The sequence below is a fragment of the Syngnathus typhle genome, linkage group LG6 (genome assembly GCF_033458585.1).
Source record: "Syngnathus typhle isolate RoL2023-S1 ecotype Sweden linkage group LG6, RoL_Styp_1.0, whole genome shotgun sequence".
NCBI lineage: Eukaryota > Metazoa > Chordata > Actinopteri > Syngnathiformes > Syngnathidae > Syngnathus > Syngnathus typhle.
In genome coordinates, this window is record NC_083743.1 from 5,103,926 (window position 1) to 5,116,670 (window position 12,745).

General features: G+C 44.3%; 1 protein-coding gene across 3 annotated transcripts in view; it reads left to right on the top strand.

Annotated features, from left to right (window-relative positions):
- The window catches only part of nova2 (NOVA alternative splicing regulator 2), a 34,879-nt gene that overhangs the window by 223 nt on the left and 21,911 nt on the right, over window positions 1–12,745 (top strand). Inside the window, exons 1-3 of one of the 3 annotated variants that reach the window (XM_061281514.1) lie at window positions 25–1,224; window positions 3,330–3,398; window positions 10,437–10,580. In XM_061281514.1, the coding sequence (XP_061137498.1) occupies window positions 1,068–1,224; window positions 3,330–3,398; window positions 10,437–10,580 (370 nt within the window). In that variant the 5' untranslated portion in view covers window positions 25–1,067. Of the gene's footprint in view, window positions 1–22; window positions 1,225–3,329; window positions 3,399–10,436; window positions 10,581–12,745 lie in introns of those variants that run through there. The other 2 variants (XM_061281516.1, XM_061281515.1) reach the window with 2 other exon arrangements.

The window sequence follows — 12,745 nt, forward strand, 5'->3', positions numbered from 1 at the left end:
GACGTCCATCTCATGTCACCGCATCACATCGTGCATGAGATATTTTAACACGAGACATTTTGGGACGATTGTCCAACACTTTACGGAACTTCAAATTCCACTAAAGGCATGTTTGGATGAGTTTGTTAAGGAAGAGCAAGCCCACCAAACCTGTTAGGAAGACAAAGAACGGAGATTGCAAGATATCAAACACACGGTCAATCCCACTTTGTTAGGGATGAAAAATAGAAAGCAGTCCAACAAAAAATAGTTTGATATTACAAATATTTTACCAAATCCAATAAATGTATTATCTACTTAATAAAATAGGGTAAAAATAATAAAGGTATTTTAAATAACTAATTTCCATGAGGCAAAAGTGGCATAAATAAAAATGGTACAGTAGTTTTAATGTAAATGTGCGTCACATTGTGACATTGACGTAAAGAAAATCCCAAATATGCTCCTTCACGCGTGAAGCTGGAGTTCACGGGAAGCTCGTGAAGGCACCGCGAGGGCTTGTGACGTCAGCGCCCCCTCCCTCCTCTTCCCTAAGCATCGAGCGCGAGTAGGGATGCTCTCCGAACGCGAGAGTGACTGCAGCATCTTCAGCGAGACGACGCACAGCAGCACGTCGCTCTCTTTCTCCTCCGCCTGCGCACTCCCGACGTCACGCACGCGCGGGATCGCTCATCTTTTTCTACTGCGCATGCCCTGCTGCTTTCCCCGTCTTTTTTCGCTCGGATTTGACCCGTTTCGTCGCAATGACACGCGCGTGATGGAAGACTGACGTGAACGCGCTCCACCAGCCTCTCCTGGAATCTTCTCCCCCCCCCTCCCTTGTCCACCTTCTCCTTCAACCCACCCTCCCTCTTCCGCGCGCAGCATCTCTCCTACGCGCGTGCGCGAGAGCCCCACACCGCTTTTTTGACTAGTGCGGACCCGCGCGCGCGCGCCACCCTCCCGAGGACTCGCCCGCGCGGCCACGCTGCGTCAAGAGAAAGGGAGAGACAAAAAAAAAAAAAAAGACGAAGAAGAAGAAGGGGGGGATTTAAGCGGACCGAGGCATCATCCGAGCGAGCGCAAACATGATGGCCGGCGGAGCAGTGCAGCAGAACGGCCTCTTCGCCACCCCGCACCACCACGGCCAGCAGCCGCACATGGAGGCCGACCCGCCGGACTCGCGCAAAAGACCCCTGGAGACCCCCACCGAGGCCAGCAGCACCAAACGCACCAACACGGGAGGTAAGAGATGCGCGCGGGGGAGGGAGCGACCATTGGCCTCCGCTCGTCTTGCCCTCGGAATGGCGACGCTTTATTATGATGCCAATGATTACGATTACCGCGGAGCCATCGGTTCTGCTTAACGGAGCGTTTCATTGGCTGCGTGAAGGGAATGGGACAATGAGGCACGACCGGGGATGCAAATGCGAGGCTTCCGCGGCTGCCTCGCCTCCACCCGGGCTGTTTTTCTCCGCGGAAGCCCCGCGCCGGAGGAACAAGTGGGACGTAAACAAGTGAAATCCGGATGCGGCTGGTGCGTGAAGGCATCATGACCTTGTGTGTGTGTGTGTGTGAGAGAGAGAGAGAGAGAGAGAGAGAGAGAGAGAGAGAGAGAGAAAGAAAGAGAATGACTGAGATAATCTCACACATCAGCCGCCATCGCCCGATTAACAAGCAAGTGCGTCAGTGTGCACTCACACACCACCGAGTCCCTCTTATTATGATTATGATGATGACTATTCTGGTCAGTATGTCGCCATGGCAATCTCCATTCTTGTTTTCTTTTTGTGTTTACATGCTGTCATGCATCCCATCACAGCATCCCAACCATCATGCAGTCACATATGATCTACATTTATACAAATATGCTTCATAAAGCTAAGATTGAAACAAATGGAAAAATCTGCAATGTTTAGTTTGACACATTTTGTACAATGTTTAAAATGACCCCCTAAATGTGTGAAACGCTTACTAGCCACAACTCCTCAGATCTTAGCTTACCCTTTTTGAATGATGCATTCTAGGAAACTAAAAATTCAAGAGGCAGGTTCCTAATAGGAGGTCAACGGAAGGTTTCCAGATTCTTACGAGTCAGCATTATTTACGTAATTCAAATTGTACGGGAATATTTTTTATGAAGTGATTTTGACAAAGAGAAGTTGAGAGATCCTCAGATGAAACTATACTGGCCTGTGATTAATTAAAAAATTAAAAAAAATAAAAATAAAAAAATGGCGGAACATTTAAATCGTCTCAAATCCGCTAAATCTGCGCTGCATCAAAACATTTGCCGAGTAGTTCTGCGTGACCTACTTGCCGAAAACCTCACGGAGACCAAGCTTGTTTAAGTCAGTCGTGTTTACAGCCGTTACCGTTGGAGTCAACTTTGTCGTTTCCGTCCGTTACGTTAACAGCGTCTATGACGAATGATGTTTTCATGGACCTGCATTAATTTGCTAACATTTTAAACAGGGAACTGAATCACGTTCGATTTGATGAGCAAGTTCAATCGGTTTTCTTGTGTTTAATTGTGGGGAAAAAAGATTTGTGGTAAAGTTGCGTTTCTATGAGTGCCTTACGTCATTTCGTATGATTTCTAAATAAAAGCAGCAATATTTTTGGCTAGTGACTACAATCAGCTGATCGCTGATTGTTTTGATCTGTGATTGAAATCAGTTACGCTGAATTAAATATAATTTTCACCAATGAGTTAAGTCCATCGTATTTTGATTAGCGGTATAAATCGGACGTTAATCTGTGAGTTGGCTAAATCTGTGATTTATAGTGAGTTCATTCTATGCTGTTTGATTTGATCGGTAACGTTTCGATGAGTTAAATCGGCTGTTTTGATTGGCAAGTTAAATTGGTCATGCGTGAGTTTCGATCCGCGCGTACAGTCGGCGATATTCTGATTAGTCATTTAAATCGGCTATGTTTTGACGACTGACTTCAACGAGTGACGTTTGGTTTGAGTGCAGCTTAGTGCTGCATGTAAAAGCTGCCCCCCCCCCCTTCCCCTCCCTGGGGATGCTGAGTGCAACGGGCAAGCAGCCCGTCCATTTAGACAAATGAAAAGGTTGGGATGATGATGAAGAGCAGGATGAAGAGGAGGATGAGGAGGAGCGACTTAGCTACCTCAGCCAGCAGACTGAAAGATGGCAGTTTATTATTGACCAAAGCTAAGATCGAGTTTATTTACAAAGCTCAGTGTTTTTAGCGTTTAGCTTAGCCATCCTCTTGGTTTTTTTCTGTGAACAAATTAGTTGACGCCACCAAACTCCCCCCCCCCCCCCTCCCGCCGACCCTACACCCCCGCCCCCCCCCCTCTCTGCTTCCTCTCTCTGTAGTGGCCTTCCTGCAGCCGCTTTTTGAAAGCGAAGGCATTGTTTTCCCACACCAAGACACTGAGAGCCATGGTAAGACTCCTTCTTTCTACCAATACCTAACCTTTACACAGACACACACAACACACAAACACACACAGCGCATACCATACCAAGACATGCTAACGTGCTTTCTATCGTATCCATGACACCCATTTTTTTCCATATGTGTTTCCTTTCTCCACACTGCCAAGCTGGTGAGTCCTCATGACCTTTGCACTCATGCCAGCCATGCCATCATTTGAGCTTATTGTTTGTTTAATTTGTTTGTCACACGCAGGTTGTGTCTAACGGATTTTGTCACGTGGGAAACAACAATGCTTACTTATTTTTATCTCTTACAATATAAATATACAATGAAAACAAAATCAGCTCTTTTATAGCAAGAAGCTGGCATTTAGAAAATATTATTTATTTTTTTTAATTGGGAAAAAAATTGGTTAAGATGAATTTTCAGGTGTTACAACCATAAAAACCAACAACCACTGCTGTGTCAAGACTCAATAAGAGAGCAAGAGATCCATATTTAGTCACTGTACACGTGTGTGTGTGTGTCCGCTGTCAGGTGGTCTGTGCGTGATCCAAATGGCCGCCTGCAGCTCATAAATCACGGCAAACGTCACATAAAGAGGTGAAGGTCTGAGAGATGAAAAGATCAATGAGGAGCCGCTGTTCCAAGCATCCCCCCCTAACGTCCGCCCGGACAAACCCCCCAACACCGCTTTAATCCACAGACCCTGAACTCACCGTCATGTCAAGCAGACAGAAAGCAGGAATTACAACAACAAATTAGGACAACAAATAAGGAAATTAGCCGCTAACTAGGGATCAGGAATTTCAAGGATATGTAAAGACAATTTATTTCAAAATAATTGAAAGACGCATTAAACTGCGCAAAATGATTGAATTCTGAAAACACGATCACTTCATGACATAATAGCCAAATGGCGCTAGCTGCAATGAGACTGTTGTGCCAAACTTAAATTTAATTAAAAAAAAAATTCAAAATGTAAACCGATCCAGATATGCGTGATATGTTACGGACGGATTTCCCTTGGGCAGCCCCTGAAGTTGAAAGTTCGGGAAGGAGCGATGAGCTAAACGAGTGAGGCGGGCGGGAAGGCCATTGACATTTGCGCTAACGCTCGAGATGCTAACGAGCGTGTCGGCCATTAAGCAAGAATGCTCAGTTGTGACCGTTAGCATGATGATTATGATGATGAGGAGGAATGAGGAAGAGGCTTTTTTTGCTATCGTTTTTTTTTTGTTTGAGGAGCAAAGATGGCCTCGAGAGGAAGGTTTGAACTTTCAGTTGCCATGGCAACCAAACTGGATCAGCTTTCTATTTCCTCCCCTTCCCATTTCCTTTTGACTTCATTTGCTCTTCTTTTGTTTCATTGTTTGCAGTTAGTTTCTTTTCTTTCCATTCTTTACCTTTTATTCTTTTGGGTCTTTTTCCCGCTCCAAACATTTCCATTTACCGTTTTACTTTTGTTTGCTTATCTTTGGCTTTTCTCCTTTTTTTCCTTTCCTCTTATTTCATTCCTCCTCCTCATTTCCCTTCAATGCCACGTTTTCTACCTTCTCCTCATCATTCCTTGTCTTTCATCTTTTTCTGTTATTTCCACGCTCTTCTTTTCTGTTTTCCATTGACTTTCCCTCCTCCTCAGTTTTTCTTGGTCATTCCTTAATCCCTTTGTCTTCTGTCCTTTTCGTTTTCCTTGACTTTCCACTCTCGGCTGTGCGACGTGCTCCAGTTCAATCTGTAAATTGTTGGACTGACGCAGCGTTTTTTTTTTTTTTTTTTTTCTCCGGAAGGTCGAGACAAGGAATACAATCACACGCACACACATGAAGTCGATGAAAGCGACACGGAGTTGAGCGAACGTCTTCTTTTGTCCGTATTTGTCGAGTGACAAAGAGGACGTAGGAAGTTTATGAGTGATACGGTGACGATCGCAAACGTCGGAGAACACTGCGTTCCCGGCCGGCCTTCTCCTTGCCTTCGTCCTCCTCATGCATTCTAATCAGGCTGTGTTCCAGACCCACACGTCCTCCTTCCATCCATCCATCCGTCCATCTATCCATCGCCCGGCAACCGCCGCCAATCGATCGGGCAGGGCGGTGAAGCCAATGGCTTCGACCTCTCTTCCACCTACGCCTTTTTTTTTTTTCTTCAAAATACTGCATAAAAGTGAAAAAAAAAAAAAAAAAAGACGACGAAGCCAAGAGGCGGGGATGTTGCAGCTGAGCGAGCCGCGTGATTGGCTGTTCAGGGCGGCGATGAATATAGATGAGAGGGGGCGATAAAAAAAGGCTGAGCCAAGCAAGGAAGACTATTGCGCACCTCCCCCTCATCTCAAAACACACACACATACACACACACGGACTCACACACTACAGGGACAAGGATATTAGCATCATTAGCATAGCCGCCTCGATTTCATCTGATGAAGTGTTTCATTGAAATAATTGTAATTAGTGACTTCTCGCTCGAGCTAACTCGCAGAATAGTTCAAATGTTCATAATCGCCTTTATTAACAGTTAGAGATTCTTCCTCGACAAATGTGCCATTTTTTGCGGTTCAACAATTGTAAATTGTGAAGCCTAAAAATCACACACACAGTCGCAGTATTTTTTTTTGTTGCTTTTAGTCGCATGGCTCAGTGTGCAGCGCACAATAACAACATACGATTCACAAAATGCGTCATGTATCTCCGTCATACACTGGCTTAACAGAAGCTGCTCAAACATGCCATAAGTAAGATGCCGAGGTGAAACATAGACAACACACACACGGCATCAAATGACCCCCCCCGAAACCCCTTGATGAGCTCCGAGTGTATTTTAGCGTATCTTTCTCTCGGTAGACAGCTGGTGGAGCCTCTCTGCATTTTGAGTGTGTGTGTGTGCATGTGTGTGTACGTCGCCGTGTGCAACCCACCAACAAAAGACCCCCAGGATGAGGGGATGTTAGACAAAGCATGTCTCCCCCTTCCCTCTCCCTTAAAGGAGATGAATATTTGAATTCCCCAGAGGCCATGCACCCACGCCAGAATCCCCCACCACACACACACAAAATTTCGATTATTATTATTTTTTTTTAATCTGGCGTTCACTTATATATCGGAAGGCTTTAAAGTGGCGTAGAAGAAACGCGATGAAAGCAGCAAGCATTAACAAGCTCATAAAGCGGGCTCTGTCCCGTCTGGTTTTGCTCGTTACGAGCGCACGTTTAATCCGGTTGTAATCTGAGACTCCGGCGGACATTACGACGCTCAAACAGCTACATTTTAGCCCCAAACGTATTCCTGCCAAAAATCGGAAGGCGTGGACTATCCGTGGGAAAGATGTGTTTTGGGGTGTTAGCGTAGCTAACCAGCTAACTCCACTTTGCAATTGCATAACCGTCGACGTGAAGGCCATCAAGTTTGAAAACGATGGAAAAACATTTGAAAGCTAGCCATTGAGGATGACATCATTCAGTCTTTTCACGCTTTCAGCAATTCTCTTGAAATGTATTCAGAAACAAATTTCTGAATCCACTTTACAGGGTCTTGAAGTTTTTAATTTGTACGTGCGCGGTGGCGAGGATGAGGACAGTGGAAGCATCTTGGAGAAAGAGGAGCCCCCTTTTCCTTCGCCCCGGGGACACAAGATCCCCAGGATCTAAGCCCTCAATCCCGCAGCATGTGGCGCCTATTCTGGGCCCGCTAGGTCGTTGCGGGCCTTAGCAACAGATTGCACTGTTTACTCGCACCATGATGGTGTATTATTTATGATGGAGCACCCACACACATGTTGAACTCCGCTTATAAAACCTGCAAATAGCACACACTCAGGACAGTGGGGTGAAGTTGACATGCACGCTCGGGCAATTTGTTGCTTTAAAGCACAAAGTCCTGCCTTCTGGTTTTAAAAAAGCCCCCCCCAAAGAAATAATTAAAAATCATATATATATTAAAAAAAAATAAAGAATATAGTTTACTTAGTTAAAGAATATTAATATAATATTAATATGAGGAAAGAAATAAACTGTACAGTCATAACATTTAAAATGTTTTGCTATTTTAATACACTGTAAAATTACATATACGTACATATGTCAAAAGTATTATTAAAGCAGTTGGATTCATTGTGATAAAACGTTTGATTTTACAAGAAGGATATGCTTACAATAAAGTATCAAAATTTCAAGAATTAAAATGCAGAATTTGAAAATAATAATAAAATAAATTACTGGAATATGTATAAAATAAAATCATCTTTCTCAGACAGCCACTATTTACATTTGCATGTCCTGTGCATGGGTTAGTGAGACGCTAACAAGGTCGGGGCGACCTCGGCCGGATCCGGAGCGTATGCACGTGTGATGTAATTTATCTTGTTTCGGAAAGAAGACCTCAACGATTTGAGATGCAAGATTAGTTTATCATAAAAGCTCTCACAGCAAGGTTTATTAGCTCCTAAAGCCACAAGTGCTTGGACTGGCAAAAGCATGCGTCCCTGTTTGGACTCTTCTGCTCAAAAAGAAGTACAAGAATAAAATCATTTAAGTACAACAATGAACAAATCTACATTGTCAAAATGCAATGAGTATCTAGTCATAAAATTGCAAGAATGAATTACAAGAAAAAAGATGTGAGGCAATAATAGTCATGAAATACCATGAAATTACATTTTTTTTTTGCACCATTCCGATTTACCAATCTCTGCCGTCTTGTTAACACAAGTTGGTTATAATTAGCTAGCCTCCATCTAAAATAGGACAGCGCCAAGACTTTGCTTCGCACAAGTGGGTCATCGCGGCGAGCAGTCGAGAATCGAGTGCATGATGGGAAACGCTGAAGGGAAGGAGAAAACACACTCATTTGTTACATAACAGATTTGACGACACTACCGAGGACAAATACAACTGGAAGGCGAGCGGGAAGTTCTGAAGCGCTACTTGGTCTTGGCGCTAGTAGTTAATTAGCATCATATAGCCCAATTGCTAATTTAGGCCCAACTGCTTCAAAAGAAACGGTGAAATACAATAAAGTGGAAAGTTAGAAAAGTCAAGAGGCAACCAAGTCCGATTTGGAAAAGAAAAAAAACGGAGTCTGGTGAACGTATGCGCTCCCTGCTTTTTGTCTCTCGTCGCCGGCCCGTCAGTGAGTGTTGAGGAAAAAAAACAGTCGAGGCGTTTCCTGCCTCATGTGACCTGACGCAACGCGAGAAGCTCGCTGACACGTCGTTTGTTTGACTCGTAAAAGCAAGTGTGTGAAACAATGACGCCTGTTTCTTTTTTTAATATGCTGGAACGCCGCAGGGATTTTGTTTATTTCTGTCCACCGGTCGCCACGTGGATTTGTATGTGAGAGGGCTGCCGCCGTAGACAGGAAGTTAGTAGCCTGACGTCTCCTTTCGAGAACAACGGTCCACGGAAAACACCTGTGGCGTCACTACATAAGACTTTCAGAACATTATCGCGGGACCGTAAAGAAATGAACCTTGGGCCGAAAATGACTTTCGTACCGGACTTTGAACACACCTGCCTTTTTGTTTTCTCATACATTATTACTATTATGACGGCATTTGAATAAATGTGAAATGAAAAGGTACTACAATATGAAAAAATACAAATTAAAAAAAGGTAAAGAATATAGATATATTGGAAACATTACAAAAAACTGAAAATATTTGACAAAAATGCCAAGTAGAATAAAATACATTACTGCCACCAACAGGACTGGAGTGGTCATGTCACATCCAGATGGGCAGTACTGTCTCTTTCTTGGCGGAGGTATCTCTCGTGACGTTCCCCATATGCTCCAGTGAAAAGCGCGCATCGGCCCCGCCTTTGCGTGAAAGTGTGGCACTGTTATAATAATCCTATTTTAATCTGCTACCCCCCGAGGTTACGTGTCCCGGATTATCCAACATGAGGACGGCACATGGACTCAAATTTGACGTGATACACTCGTTCACTGACCTTCACACTCTTTCATGACCAGGGGACATTTAAAAAAAAAAATTGCAAACCGCATACCACAAGATGTATTCTTCCATTACTTTTCAATTTGTTCTACTTCCTTTTCCCATCCTGCTTTAAAAGTGACCGAAAAGCTTACAGTCAGTAAGCAGGCAGAAAAGAGAAATACATGTGTCTTCATTTATTTATCAATTTGTGTATTTATTTAAATATTTATGTTTGTTTCCGTTCTTAGATCATCTCCAAGTCTCATTATTCTCCCGCAAAAAGTTCTCGGCTCAGGCCCAGGTCACAGACATTTTCATGTAAATCTCTAATTATATGAAAGTGGAATGCAGACAAAAAACACATTTGCTTTGCCTTTTTTTTTTTTGGTCGGAGGACCCTCCCACGACAAAACCCGCGCTATGCTGTGGAGCTATGCGTCCAGCGGCTGGGGCTGGCCCACGATCCGATTAGAAGCTCGCTCCTCGGCTCTTTGTCGCTGTGCCAACACGCTGACGAGGACCAGATTCCTCGGGCCTGACGCCGAAATTAGATCAGGGCCGATGGCGAGGCCGCCGCGTTCAAAGGCCGCGCGGGGAAAGCGAGCAATAACGCCGGCAGGGAATTCTCACATTATGGAAATAATGACATGTCGTGGGGATCGGTCATCCTTTGATCGGCACTTGAGACCGAACGGGAGCTTCCTGGAACTCAATTTCCATGAAATGTAATTGGAATGAAAAGAAAATGAGATGGCAGGCATGACGACTAAAGTACAAACAGGCAGCAAAGGTCCGTTTTAAGTGATTGGTGAAAATGTAAATTCACCTGCTAAGAGGGAAAATGGGCAAGATTTCTAAATAGTTTAAAAAAATGTGGTAAAGATAACACATAATTTAAAATTAAATCAATCTGTAAAACAGTGGGATTGTTCCTGTATGGTAAAAAGCAACATTAGCTATCTTAATGCTAACATGTAATACAAAATCCTGGCATGAGAGCAAAGGTACAAACGGACTCCAGCCTTTTATTTTTCTGTCAAGCTGAACCGCGCATCGAGGGAAAGTTTTCCCTGCCGCCTAACTTCCCGTTTCCTGTTTTCCGGCCACAGAGGAAGGCGAGTACTTCCTGAAGGTTTTGATTCCTAGCTACGCGGCGGGCTCCATCATCGGCAAGGGCGGACAGACCATCGTCCAACTACAGAAGGAGACCGGAGCCACCATCAAATTGTCCAAATCCAAAGACTTCTATCCCGGTAAGAACCGGCGTCCCATCACAAACGCTTGGCGGGTTTATTTGACTAGACTCTTGAGATTATGAATTAAAGATGGACAGACGGATCGATGCAAAGATCAAAGATGATTGGTTGAATTTATGGCGGCTTGATAGATGCATGTGTCAAAGATGGTTGGTTGGTTGATTGAATGACTGATTGGTTGTTTCCTGGGAAGATGAATGGATGATGGAGATGAATTGATTGTGATGGATGGATGCATCAATATGGTCGATAAAAAGACAAATGGAGTGATGGTTTATCAATATGTAGGATTTATGGATCGATTGAACAGTGGCTGCTTGATGGACGTATGCATGGGTGGTTTGTTGATGAATTGATCAGCTGTTTCCCGGAAAGATGGACGAATGATTGATGAGCAATAGTGGCCCGGCTGTTGTATCGATGTTTTGATTGGTTGTCTCGAGGGATAGTGGATTGATCTTGGATTGATGCATGGATCAAAAATTTGCTGGAAATGATCAATGGAATGAAAGTGTGTTTGGCGATGATGGATTTCAAATGGTGGTTAGTGGGATAATGATTTTATGTTTCCGAAATGATGAATGAATTTGTGGGTAAATAAATGCTCACTCATGGTTAGTTGCTTAAAATTCCCACCGCATTCAATTCCACTGCAGTGTTGTCATGGCGACAGCAGTCTGCGTGTGCCGCAATTGCCATTTCCCAGTCAATCACATTGCCAGGCTGTGTGATTGTGTGTTTACCCCGTGAATTCTTGAATGTAGCATCATGGTAACATGTCTCGCTATTGGTTTATTAGTAACATAGGCGGCCATTTTGTTTGTTTGCACCCTTCGATGCACAAACAAGGCGCCGTTGTTGTTGTTTTTACACATCAGACTTGCTTTGCCAGCTACGCACACACACACACACGCACGCGCACACGCACGCACACAGACACACACACACACACAAAATTGCAGCAGGTGGGCCTTTTGATTTGTCACCCAGGAAGAACCTCTAATTTGCATACAGATGCCCCCTTCAGCGGCAACAACGCACACACACACGCACACATACACACAACTTCTTCAGTGGAGTGCACAAGCGCCTCATTCTTTCTTTTACTTGTCGTCCTTCCTTCACCCGGCCAGCTCGGCAAAGCGTTGCAGCTATTTTGGCAGAGCATATGTGTATGTGTGTGTGTGTGAATATTATTTACTTGCACTACTTTCATCTTAGATGTATGGCAGCTCGTGCTTTGGTATGTGCGTCTGCACGTGTGTGTGTTGGGAATGAGCCGCCGCGTCTAACAAAGACAAAAAGGACATTTAGTGCAACGTCTTGGCCGGAGCGTCTCATTCCTGTCCTCTCTCGCTACTCGGAAGACATTAGTCACTTTCCTCCCCCACTCACATACACACACACCCCCACGCTCACACACACACACGGACCCTAACACATCCCCTTCCTCCCTCCTTCCCCCTAAAATGGAGTGTACCATTTTTCTCTTATCTGAATGAGAGGTTTGAATGAGACATTGAAGCTTGAAAATAACCTTGGCTTCCAATGAGGAGAGGAGCATGTGCTGTTGCCACGGCAACACGAGAATACCTACTTTTAGACACCTGCTTACAATTCCTGCATGCCTCAAAGCGACTTGCCTTCATTGCCGTCTTCCTTCACCTCTATCTGCTTTTTTTTTTTTCTGGGACTTTTCTCGTCTCGCCTCCTTCCCGCAACTCTCCTTGCCTCCTTTGCTTAAAGCCTCAGACATTTTCTTATTCATATTCTTTTGCTTCACTTTTCTGCCTCCCCACGTGCTGTCCCCCCCAGTTTCCCTCTCCTGGTCTCCTTCCATCCCTCCTTCCCTCAGAGCCGCGTACATGAGTAGCGGTTTGTTTATTTTTTTCACATCTTGTCACGTTTCTCATTCGACGTGAGGTTCGCAGCTGACGGGACATTTGCCGCTTCATCACGTTGCGCTAATGAAGCCGAGGCCCCTCCGCATTAAATATTTATCCCTTACAACTGTTTCCTTTTTAATTACAATCGACCCGTTTGCTTCCTCTCGCGATATTGAACACACGCTTGCACTCACGCATACACACAAGCAAAGACGAAGTCATAAATGCAGAAAGTAAATTACTATTGGTTCCCCCCCCTATATTTATGACGGTTAT